Consider the following 13741-nt stretch of genomic DNA (forward strand, 5'->3'; position numbering starts at 1 on the left):
AGAGCCGACCGCCCCACCACACCCTCTTTGTTGCAGTACCACAGTGGCAGTGGTGTTGTACATGAACACCTACACTAGCCTTCCCTTTATGGAGAGCAGAAAGACTTTCAATGTCAATATGATCGCTTGGAGATCCAGCAAACAAATGTGGAGTCCGTATTCCACCAAAGACCAGATTCCTCTGATCTCCACCTTCCCTAATAGCTGCCCCATCCCAATAGTGAGGCATCTGTCACTACTGTGAGATTTGGTTGGGAAAGGGAGAAGGGTCTGCCGCAGACGCAGAAGCGGTTCATTAGCCATACTGCTGATCTTTCACAGTTCCCTCTGAGATCTGGACCATATCAGAGATTCCTCTGATGCTGTACCCACTGAAACTTCATGTCCCACTGTAGAGCCTGCATATGCCAACATGCATTTATTACTAGCAAGATACAGGAGGCAATGAGTCCCAGCAGCCTCAGTCTGCCTTACCGAAACCCAACATAGAGGCTGAAACATTGGTATCATAGCCTAAATATCCTGGACTAGTCACTCTGGAAGATAAGCCCAGAACTGCACTGTGTCCAGAACCACTTTGATGAAAGGAAGTGTCTGAGAGGGAGTCAGGTGTGACTTAAGGACCGCCGTAGTCTGGAGGTGGGAGGTAACAGCCTGGGTCGAGCCCGGCTTCAACAGCCAGTTACCAAGCTAGGGAAAGACTGACACCCCTGATCCCCACAGGTGAGCTTCAGCCACTGCCATCACCTTGTTGAACACCAGAGGGGCACTGATCAGGACAAAGGGGAGCACAGCAACTGGTAATGCTCATGGCCTACCATGAATCTCAGAAAACATCTGGAGGCAGGTAGGACAGTGTTCGACTGACCACCGTCGGCGAAACTGCTCTGCCTAGTGAGTCGGTCATGTTGAATCCACAGCGAATTGTGAACTTTGCTGAGCTCTTACGTCTGCTATAGCTTGGAAGAATATGGCATGGGCCTCCTCCGAGGCTGTAGGCAGCACTTACGCAACCATATCCCACAGCGCATGTGAGTACAGGCCCAAAAGGCATGCAGTGTTCACAGACCCCAATGCCAGGCTTGTGGAAGAAAACATCTACTTCTTAATCGTCTCCAGCCTCTCAGATTCCATTTCTGGTGAAGTGGTAGGAAATGTGCCAGGATTAAAATAAGAGGTGGAAGCCTGGACCACCAAACTCCGGGGTGGGGTGCTGGCTGAGTGAGGAAACTGGGGTCACTTGGGGTAGGGCAGTGGGCGACTGTGTCGAGCTTGGACCAGGTACCCGAAAGGACATCTGTAAGGGCTTCATTGAATGGCAGGAGCAGTTCAGATGGAGATACTCCCAGCTGAAGAACCACTGTCAAGGTCTTGGTCTTGACCGCCACGAGGGCAAATGATGGTTGAGGATCTCTGTAGCCCTCCGCACCACCACTGCAAAAGGCATTCCCTCCTCTGTAGCCACGGTAAGGGGAAAAAGCATGCCAGCATCTGAGGAACTGTCCAGGCCACTAGCTTCACCCAGTTCCTCACAACAGTCTATGTCTCGTTGATAAGCCTGGACTGCCTCAGGATCCACTGACCCCTCCCATTCCTCCCCAAGTCCTAGCCCATAGGACTAGGGCTCAGGATCCGATCTGGGAGGCAAGGCTCCTGATGGCACTGAATACAGCGTCAAGCTATGCCTTTCCGGCTCCGTATTGGAGTTGGGGGTTAAAATGGGCATGGCATTGCCAAGAGCGTCAGCATTTGGACTAGCACCAGGGAAAGTCGAGGTGGTCTGACCAGAGCCGGTCTGAATACAGGAATGGATGCTTGCAGCCCCACAGGTGCCGGGGCCGGAACCACAAGCAGGGAACCTGTAAGGGGCCCTGCCAACACCACAGAGTCCAAAGGCGTGCTGGAGGGGTCAGCCCGCACAAATATGAGGCACATGGCTTAAAAATTCTTTAAGTTGGGCAGGGGTTGTCTGGCTCCCAGAAACTTGGGGAAGCCCGGAGTAGGCACAGGCTCCACTGCGGAGCAAGGCCTAGAAAGCAGACGCTGCCGTGTTTCGTCAGTGAAAGGATGCAAAGAAGTCTAAGAACGTTTCAATAGCTTCTTGTGCAGGGATTTACCTGAATGTCCCAAAGATTTGTAATGAGACGACAACCTCAGATTCCGTGACTGGTGCCGGGACCTCGAACTGCTGTGTCGCACAACAGACTCGGGGAGCGCTCCCTCAAAGCCTTGGGATTCATGGCGTGGCAGTCTGAGCATGACTTAGGGTTGTGGCTGTGTTCGAGTAACCACTGACAAACAAGGTGCAAGTCCGTAACCGACATCAGCTGGTGACAGGTACCACATTGCTTGAAGCCAGCCTTCTTCAATGGCATCCAGCCACACCAGAAGGAAGACCTTAAAAAAACCTTGACAAAAAGTCCAAAAAGTAACTGAAGGGGTAGCTCTTACCAGATCTGCTCTGACTGGTGCGGAAAGAAAAGAAGAGACATCAGCACACCAGGGTGGCGTCTATATAGGTGCCGCGGACATTACTTCCGGCATAGACAACGCTAACAATGCACACAGAGCTGAATGGCACTTAACTGGCATGCAGGGGTACTGCTCCAAAAAAAAGTTTACAGATCCAGTATGACGCGTAGGATAATTCTAAGGTAAGGAATCTGCAGCTAGAAGTCTATCAGATTGGATAACTAACTCTAGGTTCCCTGTTCTGCAAATATTGTTCTAACAAAACCAAGAACATTGAGCTCTTTTTACTTTTGTTGCCCTAGCCAGATTAAATTTAGATGCAAATGGATTTGCACTCTAAGATTCAATTTAGGTTTAACAAACTATCCTACTGCTCTTAAGGTCCTGAAACACAATACTACTAGGAGAGTCATGTTTGCCCTTAACAAATATTAGCTATTAGCCGGTTTATTAGAAATGGATTCTCCTAACTTTTGATTTCTGTAGACCCGCACTCATTAACTTTAACACCAAGTATGTTGATGTTTTACTATAGGCCTTGTTTTAGCATTTACTGACATTTATTGTTGTTGAAACTATGTTGTATTGCTATATGTGTACTGCAGTTTTATCTTAAGTATGATTTCACCTTTCTACATTCTACAACTAATAGATGCATTATTCCTTTGAGTGCATATGAATAAACTTGATGGTATTTTGGTCCACTTTATAGCAAACATTTTTTGCATTTTACTCTTGCTTTCATTGTACTTATTCCTGTACAGCATTCTACGTTTTGTTACAATATGTTGTTCTGAGTGTGAAATGTTGCTATACACCTATAATGTACTGACTGAAATAAAAGTAATTTGATGGAATATACTTTAGATAAGGGATACAACACAATCAACTGGAGGTAACCTTCAAGCCATAGTCTTAAAAACCTACAATACTAAGAAGTCTTATAACCAACCTCTGGAGTTTTTCGCATATTTGAATCTAGTCGCTGCACTGTTGTGAAACAGATGTTGAACTCCTGGATAATAGATGGGTACAAGCTGTTGAAGTCCAAGAGCAAAATAAATTTGTCATAGAAACCTGAAACAGAAAAGGTCATTTTTGTAAGCATGTTTAGGGAAAAGGCAAAGAAATCAACTCACTTTAATAGGTCTTAAGTCCAAGAGAAACAGTTAAAAAAAAAATTACAATAAAATACAGTTACCATTCTCTCTTTTTTATGCCAATTTATGCACATAGATTCCTTTTGCAGCCTGTTTCCATTTCCTCTTTTCTATAATGATAATATGAGCATCTTGTATCAAAGTATATTTGTGAAAAAATATTAATGTGCATGGAAACACTATCGGATTTGAGGCATCTGAAGTAATATCGTCACAGATCTGAATCTGGTTTCATCCTAGGTTGGAGGCAAATACAAGGAAACATGGGTAGTGCATGGCTTCATTCCAGTACTAAGCCCCTCTGTGGATGTTTCATGGCCCCAGAACATACACAATAAGAAGCTCAAATGGGGGGGGGGGGTATGGGGTGTCAAGATGGCGGTCGCATTCCAGGAGTGCTCCAGACCCCCTCAGTCATCCACTGCCATCCACGCCGCAAGATTACCTGCCAGATTTCCACCAACGATGGTGATTCACCGCACCAATGCGGCGGACCTGCTGTGAGACCACATGCCGCTTGTGTACACCGCACGGCCAGCGTTTGCTTGGGATGAGGGAGGCGGCACTGTAGAATGGAGGCAGCTGACAGCCTCTGTGTCCTCCCGGCAATGTGCTGCCCTTCGCTCCCTGGTCCCTGCCGTGCAGGGAGCTCAGGCAGCTTACCTTGAGCCTCTAAGGGTGGTGCTTGCATCCCCAGCGGAGGAGGGATTTTGTGAATGCGGGACCAGCGGTGCGGCCTGCTGGACACACGCCTGCTCTGGGGGGTCTCCTCTCTACTTCCAACATTGCCGGATAGAATTTTGACCTTTTTGGGGCCCTTTTGACTTTGGGAGCTCTCTCCCTGGAGCCCACGAGTAATTTTTCTTGGCCCCTCCTGGGCTGTGGGTGGCCCCACTTGCGTTGTGCCTCACAGTCAGGGTGGTAGGAGGATACGACAGCCTGTGCATGAGTGATGATGGGGGAGAGGCCAGAGATAGAAGACCAGTTAAGAGCGAACTCCACCATCTGGGGGAATCTAGCAATGGGAAATGAGAGACAGGTGAAGCCCTCATCCTCCCAATCCTGCATTGGCAAATTCACCACCCCGGCTGGGGCCCAAGGCGGGGACACCATGAAGAACTCAATCCCTGTCACAAGGAACACGGACAAGATTTTTACAAGCAATTCAGTCTTCACAGGAGGCAGTTGAACATAAGATCGGGGAGGTAAAAGTAGACATGGCTCTAATACCACAGGACCTTAAAAATGCCACAGCACATCACTGAGGCAGAAGAACTCGTCTCCTCAGTGGAAGACTAGGTTTGAGACTTAAAGACCAAAGTGAGTTGCCTACTCATTCACAAACTACTATAGCTTGCATAAGATGCAGAGAATCGGTCTAGATGCAACAATCTGCGCTTCATCTGTCTCCCAGAAGGAGCCGAGGGTTTCCGGCCTGGCAACTTCCTCGAGACATGAATCAAGTCATGGGTACCTTCTGACAAACTGTTCCAGTGGTTTACTGTGAAACGAGTCCACAGAGCACTCTTCGCCAGTCCACAGAGCACTCTTTGCTAAGAGCCCTACACCTGCAATATATACTCTTTTTTTCCGGCCAACCTTAAGGTCCTGCATGCTGGCAAGGCCCATTTCTTCTATACCCCTGAGTCTGCATGGGAGGGGGCGACTGAGGAGCAGCAGATCTGGACGTACCCAGATGTTCCCGCTCCCTCCGACCTGACCTCGGCCCGCATAACCGAGTCATCTGGGGAGGGGGGTGCCTGACCTAAGCGCTCCCACACCCTATATCACTACGGAAGACAAAAGACCCCACATGCCTCACCATCACCCACCTTTGGGTCTCCTGGCCCGCCGATCTCTCACCATGCTGACGCATGCTGCAGTTCGGTCTACCATGTTCAGACACCCCCACCGGGGGAGGGACTGAGTCAAACACCACTAATCTCACTGATCACAATGGAGCGATGTGGTGTCTGGACCGGCTATTCAACAGGGAAGTCATGAGATCCTGATTCTTGGAGGGGTCCACCACTTTATACTGTCTTATTTTTCTTTCCTTTTGGGTTATTGTTGGGAAATTTTTAAAGGGCGACAGATGCTTCTTCAGTGGGGACAGGAAGTATGGGGAAAGTGGTGTTGGGGATGTTGATCTAGTTAGTCAGTATTTTGGTACTATTGTTTGTTCTACATGTTGATGTCACACAGAACTAAAAAGTTATGTATAAATGGGAACCATTCACACGCTCAAACCCACATCCTTCCAGTAGGCCTCAGGTGTTTTCTGATATGTGGTCCTCACCAAACTTCCTCCCTTCCACACCTCATGGCCCCCTACACCATAATATTGTGGAATGTCAACAGGCTTCACTATAAAATCAAAAGGGTGGCTGTCCTGCTTCATGTACAGCGACTTCGCCCCTCTATCCTATTCCTACAAGAGACACACCTAATGGGTGCTTCCTGCCCCTCCCTTGCCCGATATGGATTTGACCGTGTATACCACACGGGCTTTGCACGCGGGGTCAGGGGAATTGCGATACTCCTGCACCGCAGTTATTCCATGGTGGTGACCCAGACATGGTTCGACCCTCATGGGAGATTTATTGCCAAACCCCATGGTAGAAGGCCACCTCATCAACCTACTCAGTGCATATGCCCCCCCACCCACACTTCTCCCCCCAGTACTAGAGTCATTTTTCACCTCACTTACGGACACGATAACTCAGACTATTATAGGGGGCGATATAAATGTGGTCCTCGACCCGGGTTTGGATGTCACAGGCCCCCAATCAGAGACCCGCTGTAGCCAATCCACCCTTCTCAATAAACAGATATCGAGTCTTGCCCTTTGTGACATGTGGTGGACTTGCCATCCTCACTCCTGACAGTACACTCATACCTCTGCGGCTCATCACACACATGCTGGTATTGAAATGTTCTTTATGCCAGCCACTGATCTTCCCCTAGATACGCAGGCACTGATACTTGCCTTAGGTGTTTCAGATCATGCCCCATTACTCCTGACCATTGGCTCTTCTGACTCCAATCGGAGACCTACGTGGCGCCTCAATGCGTGGTCTTTACAAGATGCTACCTACTACACCCGCCTGTGGGGAAATTGAACATTATTTTCGGGAATACGCAAGCACGGCCCAGTCCACTGTAAGGTTGTGGGTAGCAGGCAAGGCCACTATCCGTGGCCATGCCAAGGCTTTCCTGAGTCAACCGGAAAGGGGGAGGCACGCACACATAGCACAAGTTGAGGCTCAAGCACTCTTACTGGAGCACAACCTAGACGAGGGAAATGGGGAAGGTGGAGAACGTGCCCTGGAGCTGGTGAGGGAGGAAATCAGGACTCTCCCTTGAAGAAGTGAAACAAATATGTCATGACTCCCAAGCGTGCATTTACGGCTTGGGGGACAGGAATAGTAAACTACTATATTGGCTAGCAAGGAGGGTGATTTCCAAAGTGGTGGATAAGGACGGGACAATTCATACCACCCCCATGGCATAGCCTCTACTTTTGATCAATATTATGCCACCCTGTACACAGCTGTGCCCAGAGACTATTGAACGGGATGCCCCACTCCTGGATGAGATACCCATCTCTCGCCTCCCGGTCTCTGTCGGTCAGACTCTAGATGAACCCATAACACTAGAAAAGATTGGTGAGACTATTGCAGCCCTGAAGTCAGGCAATATCCCTGGCCCAGATGGTTACCCTGTCAAATACTACTCCAAATTTAGGGACATTCCGATACCTCAACTTCACTGCCTTTATAACAAGGCCTTGCAAAGAGGTGCTCTGCCCTATGACCTCGACCAGGCCACAATCTTAGTACTCTCAAAATCCCAACCCCCCATCTGTATCCTGTGCAGCATACCAGCCTATTTAGCTATATCAATGGGGAAGTTAAGGTATATGTCACGGTCTTGGCCACTTGCCTGGAGACAGTCTTACACCATCTGATCCATCCTGATCAGTGCGGATGTATGCCCACCAGTATCACTTGGCACCGTCTGCGAAGGTTCCATGTTGCCTTGTCACACCGGCATGCACTCCCCTCTGCACTGGCCTTTTTATTGATAGACTTTGAAAAGGCATTTGATACAGTGCACTGGGGGTACCTGGACCTTGTTCTCCAAAAAGCGGGTCTGGGACACGCTTTCTTGTCATATGGTACAACGTCTATACCAAGCACCAACATATTTTGTTCTCATCAATGGGGTACTTTCAGGGGCCTTTCCTATCGGTAGAGGAGCATGGCAGGGCTGTCCTCTATTCCCCTCCCCCTCCTTTTCGCCCTTGCTATAGAACCTTTGGCACACTTAATCCGTTGAGACGTTTTTCTTACTGGGTGGCAGTGGGCAGGGCATAGGAGGATAGCACCGCCCTATACGCCAACCATGTGTTACTTTACTTATCCTACCCAGCGGTGAGCGGTCCCAGGTGTCTTTCCTCCAGCCTCTTGGTGAACCACAAAAAATCTCTCCTGGTCCCTCTCACAGGCTACAGCGACACTGTAGACTGGCAATCGAACATCCCCATCCGGCTCCTTAGCTTTGCCTACCTAGGCATCCGAGTGGCTCTGGATCCGTCCCTGATCTGGGCCCTAAATATCACCCCACTTGCCCGTAAAGTGAGGGCTGACCTTGGGAGGTGGCAAACAAGGCCTCTGAATATTATGGGCCGAATAGCACTGTATAAGATGTTAATCCTACCCCGCTACCTTTATACCCTTAAGAATCTGCCCATTCAACTTCCACGTCAGTGGTTCCTAAAGATGGACGCAGTTGCTCATGCATAACGGGAAACTACGCATTTCCTCAGACACATGCCAACGAGATACCTATGAGGGTGGCCTAGGCATGTCTAACCTGTACTTCTACCATTTAGCTATGTATTAATCATCTCCTTCCCTGTCAAAATGGAGTTGGGGATGGACTGGTGTGCCCAACTTGAGCGGCTGGTGTACCAGGCGAGGGACTGCCTGGGAAAATATGATAAGGTTTGGCCCAAATGATTGGGGGATGCATGATCAGAAACTAAAATGTAAATGTTTATCTTGTGTATGGGCTCTGGTGAGGCCGTGCCACTGTTGACTCTTGCATGACAAACTATACCACAACAGACATGTGAAGTATGGTAATACCACAAGTTGCTTTAATCTGTACTGTGACATGTTATTGTACAAATAAAACAAAGTTGGTTATCAAAAAGCTCAAATTGGCAAGGAAACACGCAATTGGTTTCCTAAATAAGCAGAAATTGTTGACCTGATCCATTACCTTCATTCCATATTTAACATGCTCCATGACAGCTAGTCTTTGACAGTCTCTCAAAGCAATAATTGTATGTGTGTATTGTAACATACGTTATCTATAAATATACATATAACCACAGGATACATAATGGGTAACTGAGAAGTACCAACTAATATTGCCATTTAGAGGTTCTGATGACATTATAAACTACAGGTCAAATCATTAGTAAATGTGACCCTGGGCTGGTAATACATGACAACATTACACAAGTTACCCGTTATGCGTTTATATTGAACGTTTATTATGTGATAGTCACTTTGAAAAAGCTGTTTTCTTTAAATTGCAGTTAACAATTGCCACGGATTGGTAATGGAACGTTTAGATTTACCTTTGATTAATAAATTGATACAACAATGGCTAATGGGGAGGGCCAATACATTTATGCTAGTTTGACTGTGGAATGCACCCCATAATTATGTACGTAACATTTGATGCACAATTTGCAGAATTTGTAGGAAATGTTGCAAGCTCAAATAAATAAAAAAAATGTACTTGGACAATGTGCCACTAATTTTGCAGCTTTTGGCAAAACTTACATACACGTGCCATATAAACATAGTGGCCCTAACAATGGTACATTTCTACAGAATGGCTTGGGGTGCAACGTGATGAGGAAACTTATTTCATAGAGTAACAGTTAATTATTTCCCTTATTTCACAGTTCCCTGTAAAATAGATTTTTCATACTACTACCTTTTGTGTAAAAGAAGCATCCAAACAAGTCAACGGATGCAGAAACGTAGAGTATAATATGCTATTTATCACCAATTGTAATTGTGTGGAGACTCGAGTGTGTCCTTTCTCCTCCCTCAACAATGATAACAAATAGCATACTGTACTTAGAGAAATTATGCATAGTTTAGATCATGCTGTTTTCTCATGTGCAGTAGTTCTCAACAAGGACATATAACCATAGCCACAAAACAAGGCGATAAACCAGTGCCGCAGATTAAATAACCAGGCTTTGTGAGAAAGGCCCTAGTAATTTGTGAAACCTTAGTCGGTATTTTTTCGAGTCAGTTATGCCCTTCTAGTTAAGTAACACTGCTGCACTGTACTAATGAAAGTGTGAATGTGTTATTGCACACGTTGCTTGATATATTAAGCTGTTTTATGGTGTCACGCTAGCTTGGTTTCTCGCGGCAACTACGCGAAACACAGAGGTGAATACAAGAAAAGTAATAAGAATGAATAGAAGCAAACACTGACAGCAAAACCCACAGTCGCAGAACAAGCAGGTCCAGCAGAGAGCAATATAGCCATTCCAACAAGGGTGACAAAACATAAGGCACCCTATGGAAGGAAAACAGTAATGCCACTGACCTCCAGCACATGCACAAAAAGGAGACACGGTTAAATGACATCCAAGTATACTAATCATCTCCAGACATTAAGAAACACCCCAAGGGCCTCATCTCTTACTAAGGAAGGGAGAAACCATCCGTCATCCGCCCTACCCATCCAAGGACGAAAGGAAGAAAGGAGCACTAAATGGGCGAAGGACAACGACAGCATACCCTAAAAAAACTTTAGATCCACAAGATACCCCATGCAGTTACCCGCAGAACAAGAATGCAATAAACCAAACCACCCAAAAGGGGACAGAGTTCAAGGAAGAGTAGGACCACTGAGCCAATAAACCTATTCAGTGTAAGGAACCACAGAGCACAGAAGCAAGGCAACCACTTACACAGTGTCACAGCCAAACGGTGACCCTCACTGGCTCCCAAAACAATGGAGACTCACTAAAACCATGATGAGTCAAACCTCAAAGTGTGAGTTAGAATCCACCACAAATACAGAAAATATCAATAGATGCCAAGCCAGCTAACAATGTCCTCCGAAGAAAAACATCTGACTCCCATCCACTGGCAGGACGATAAACAATAGCAAAACCCTGAGACTAAGAAAGAGAAGGCAAAAACCCTCCGTGATGTTATTGAGATACTCACACCTTCCCAAACTGCCTTAAGGAGCAAGCAGAGGTTCAAGAAGAGCACAAACCAAGCGGCTGGGACTCAGAGGTAGGGTTCACAAGGCATCAGAAGACAGGGAGGGAATCTGCCCTGTGAGTCTGGTCCATTCAAAACGATGGAGCCACCCACACCTGCAAGTCGATGTGAGAGCCCTGACACCATCAATGGCTCCATCAGCAAGAAAATAGCAGCCTCCAGGGTCAGAGTGAAACAATGAGGTACAAATTGGGCTAACCAGCTGTTCGAAGCAGACCATCAACAGGGTAGATCCAGCCAGCAGTGGGGGATATAACAGGCCTAAAGCTCCTTGGTGCCCAAGGGTGCTGAAATGTAAGGATTGAAACTGAAGCATCGATGCAGTTGAATTCTCAATCCAGGTGGGTGGCAGGGAAGGCATTCAGATTTACTTTGCTGATCTATGCCTCGACTAGTTTCCGTTGTTGGGTGCGGAGAGAAGGCTGGGTGGCACTGAGCAAGTCTTTGGCACCTAGAGATGGAGACTACTTACTGGCTAAACCAAGCAAGGCTTTGACTACGCAGCAGAAGAGAGTCAGGGCTTCAATGAAAGCTACCCAAAAGTAAAATTGCGAAACTGCCTTAAACCAAATTGGCCCTTGCTTTGACAGCTGACAACTGGAGTTTGAACACCTCTGCTGCTTTAAGTACTACTACAGAAAAGTAGGCACTTTTATCGATGTGAGGCAACAATGTTCCTTTCCTGCAGATGTACTGGGACCACTAGCATTAAGGAGGACTAAATTATTCCATCATCAAAATAGTGAGGGGGCAACAAATTGTCTGCTTCCTCCTTGACATACATAACATTGTGATAGGCCAAAACAAGCTTCACGGCATCAAAGTCATTGGTGCAGTGGCACTGCCGGAGAGTGTCCTTCAACACCACTGGTTGTGAACTTGATAATCTCATGACAAGGTATTGGCCGAAACCTAGCCATACTCTTCTTCGGATATGAGATTTGTATCAGGGTTGGACCCAAAGACTGGCAAAAGGGCCATATGGTGAAATTTTTTAAAAAGGAATGAAGGTGCAGCCCAACTCCAGCAAGGGGCCTAACAGGGCCATTTGGCACCAGGGAAGGACTTTGCTGATCCATGGGGCCTCAGGGCGTTCTAGGGTGGCCTGGAATATTCATGAAAACTGCAACTTGCACTCCTGCAACGCCAGTACCGGCTGAAAAATCAGTGATTGTCTGGGAAATTCAAGATGCATGAGCTGTGGAATGTGGTCAGACTCAGATGTGGAGTCAAGCCTTTTGAGTGACGATAGTGTGCTCTCTTCCTGAGCAGGTTAGTTAGAGAGAGGACTTATACATGGATCTCTTGCGTCTGCAATGAAGGGCATTAAAAAAAATATGTCAGCACAAACTGGTGGTGGCTGTACACGGCTACATCATGTGACATACAGATGCAGGATGAGGCCACCGAGAAGTTTGAGGGTGCCCTATACTGGCACACTAGAGCAATTGTTGGAAAAGCTTCCAGAGCCTGTGTGGCACGGTGAGGGATTTCATAAGGATATATCTATGTAGTTAGAAGTATTCATCAGAATCAGCACATCTAATCCATCTTTTCCCTGCTTTTCTATGCCATAATGAGTTGGGAAACATTCTCACCAACAAGCGTTTTACACAGTTTCCATGCTTAAAAATATTTTCATGTGTTTCAGTGAGCCTATAACTTACCAACTTTTGGGTCCAACACCAAGCCTCCGGCATAGGTAGCCTTTTTCCGCACCTTCTTCAATTTACCCTGCTCACTTTCAAGATCATCTTCCTCATCTGCCTGCAGTCAGCACAAGGAAAAGGTGTTACACAGAAGTCTTTGATGGGTCATTCTTTGTCAAACATTAGGTCCTATATAAGTCTTGAGAGGAAAAATACACACCCTGTAAACAGGTGTACGCTGGATCAATAACTTCTGTTTTACCATACGGCACACGTCAAGTCTTTCACAAGGTTTGGGTGAAGACCCATGAACAAAATAAAAAAAGTAGAAAGTGTCTGATCTGTGCAACATGTTTTATCAAATACACTTATGTTTCAAAGTAGGAGTGCAACTTCAATACCAAGTGGCACCAAAACAAGTCAAAGAAACTGTTACACTGCTACATTCAGTTGAGGGAGCGTAGATCTTATACTTAAAATTAACATGAAATGTGTATAAGCCATTGCATAATAATGCCGCATAGAAAATGTATTAATGTGTTTTTGCTAAATGTGCGCTTGAAATGTGCCCACGGGGAGTGGCCGCCAATGTATACAATGACTAATGAAATTGACTAATAATGAAATAATAAGGCGATAATAAGTTATTTTACACTAATATTAAGAGTTATATGTTAAAGTTTGCAAATAAATCGTTAGGCTTTAGTTAGCATGAGTCGAGGCCTAGCTGCCCGGTTTTCATATTAAATGTGTTTTTCTGAACGTGCAGTGTGCCGACTTGCTGAAGGACATTTACTCATACTTTTACTTTGTAGGTAGCCGTAGTGGATCCGTTCCCATGAAATTCAACTTGCTTAGAGAAACATTTTTGCCGAATGCAACAGTGTAGACTAGAACAGGTACAAGGTCGCCTAAACCGGTACAAACAATGGACCTACTGATTGAAGATGCGAAAAGGACCATAAGAGTATGAAATCATACCGGACATTCTATCCGCTGGAGACGTCAATCACAGGAACCAATAAACTACGTGAGAACTGTTATGGGGTGACAAATTAAATTAAATCACTGGAGACTCATTGGATGGAGATAGTGGGGTACTAACCCTACCCAATCAAATTTT

General features: G+C 46.3%; 1 protein-coding gene across 1 annotated transcript in view; it reads right to left on the reverse strand.

Annotated features, from left to right (window-relative positions):
* Positions 1-13741, reverse strand: part of POLA1 (DNA polymerase alpha 1, catalytic subunit) — a 1729782-nt gene that overhangs the window by 1318774 nt on the left and 397267 nt on the right. The window contains exons 23-24 of the mRNA XM_069204808.1: positions 12637-12736; positions 3425-3549 (exon numbers count right to left, since the gene is read on the reverse strand). Of these exons, the coding sequence (XP_069060909.1) occupies positions 3425-3549; positions 12637-12736 (225 nt within the window). The remainder of the gene's footprint in view (positions 1-3424; positions 3550-12636; positions 12737-13741) is intronic.

This window comes from Pleurodeles waltl, chromosome 8, assembly GCF_031143425.1.
Source record: "Pleurodeles waltl isolate 20211129_DDA chromosome 8, aPleWal1.hap1.20221129, whole genome shotgun sequence".
Lineage (NCBI taxonomy): Eukaryota > Metazoa > Chordata > Amphibia > Caudata > Salamandridae > Pleurodeles > Pleurodeles waltl.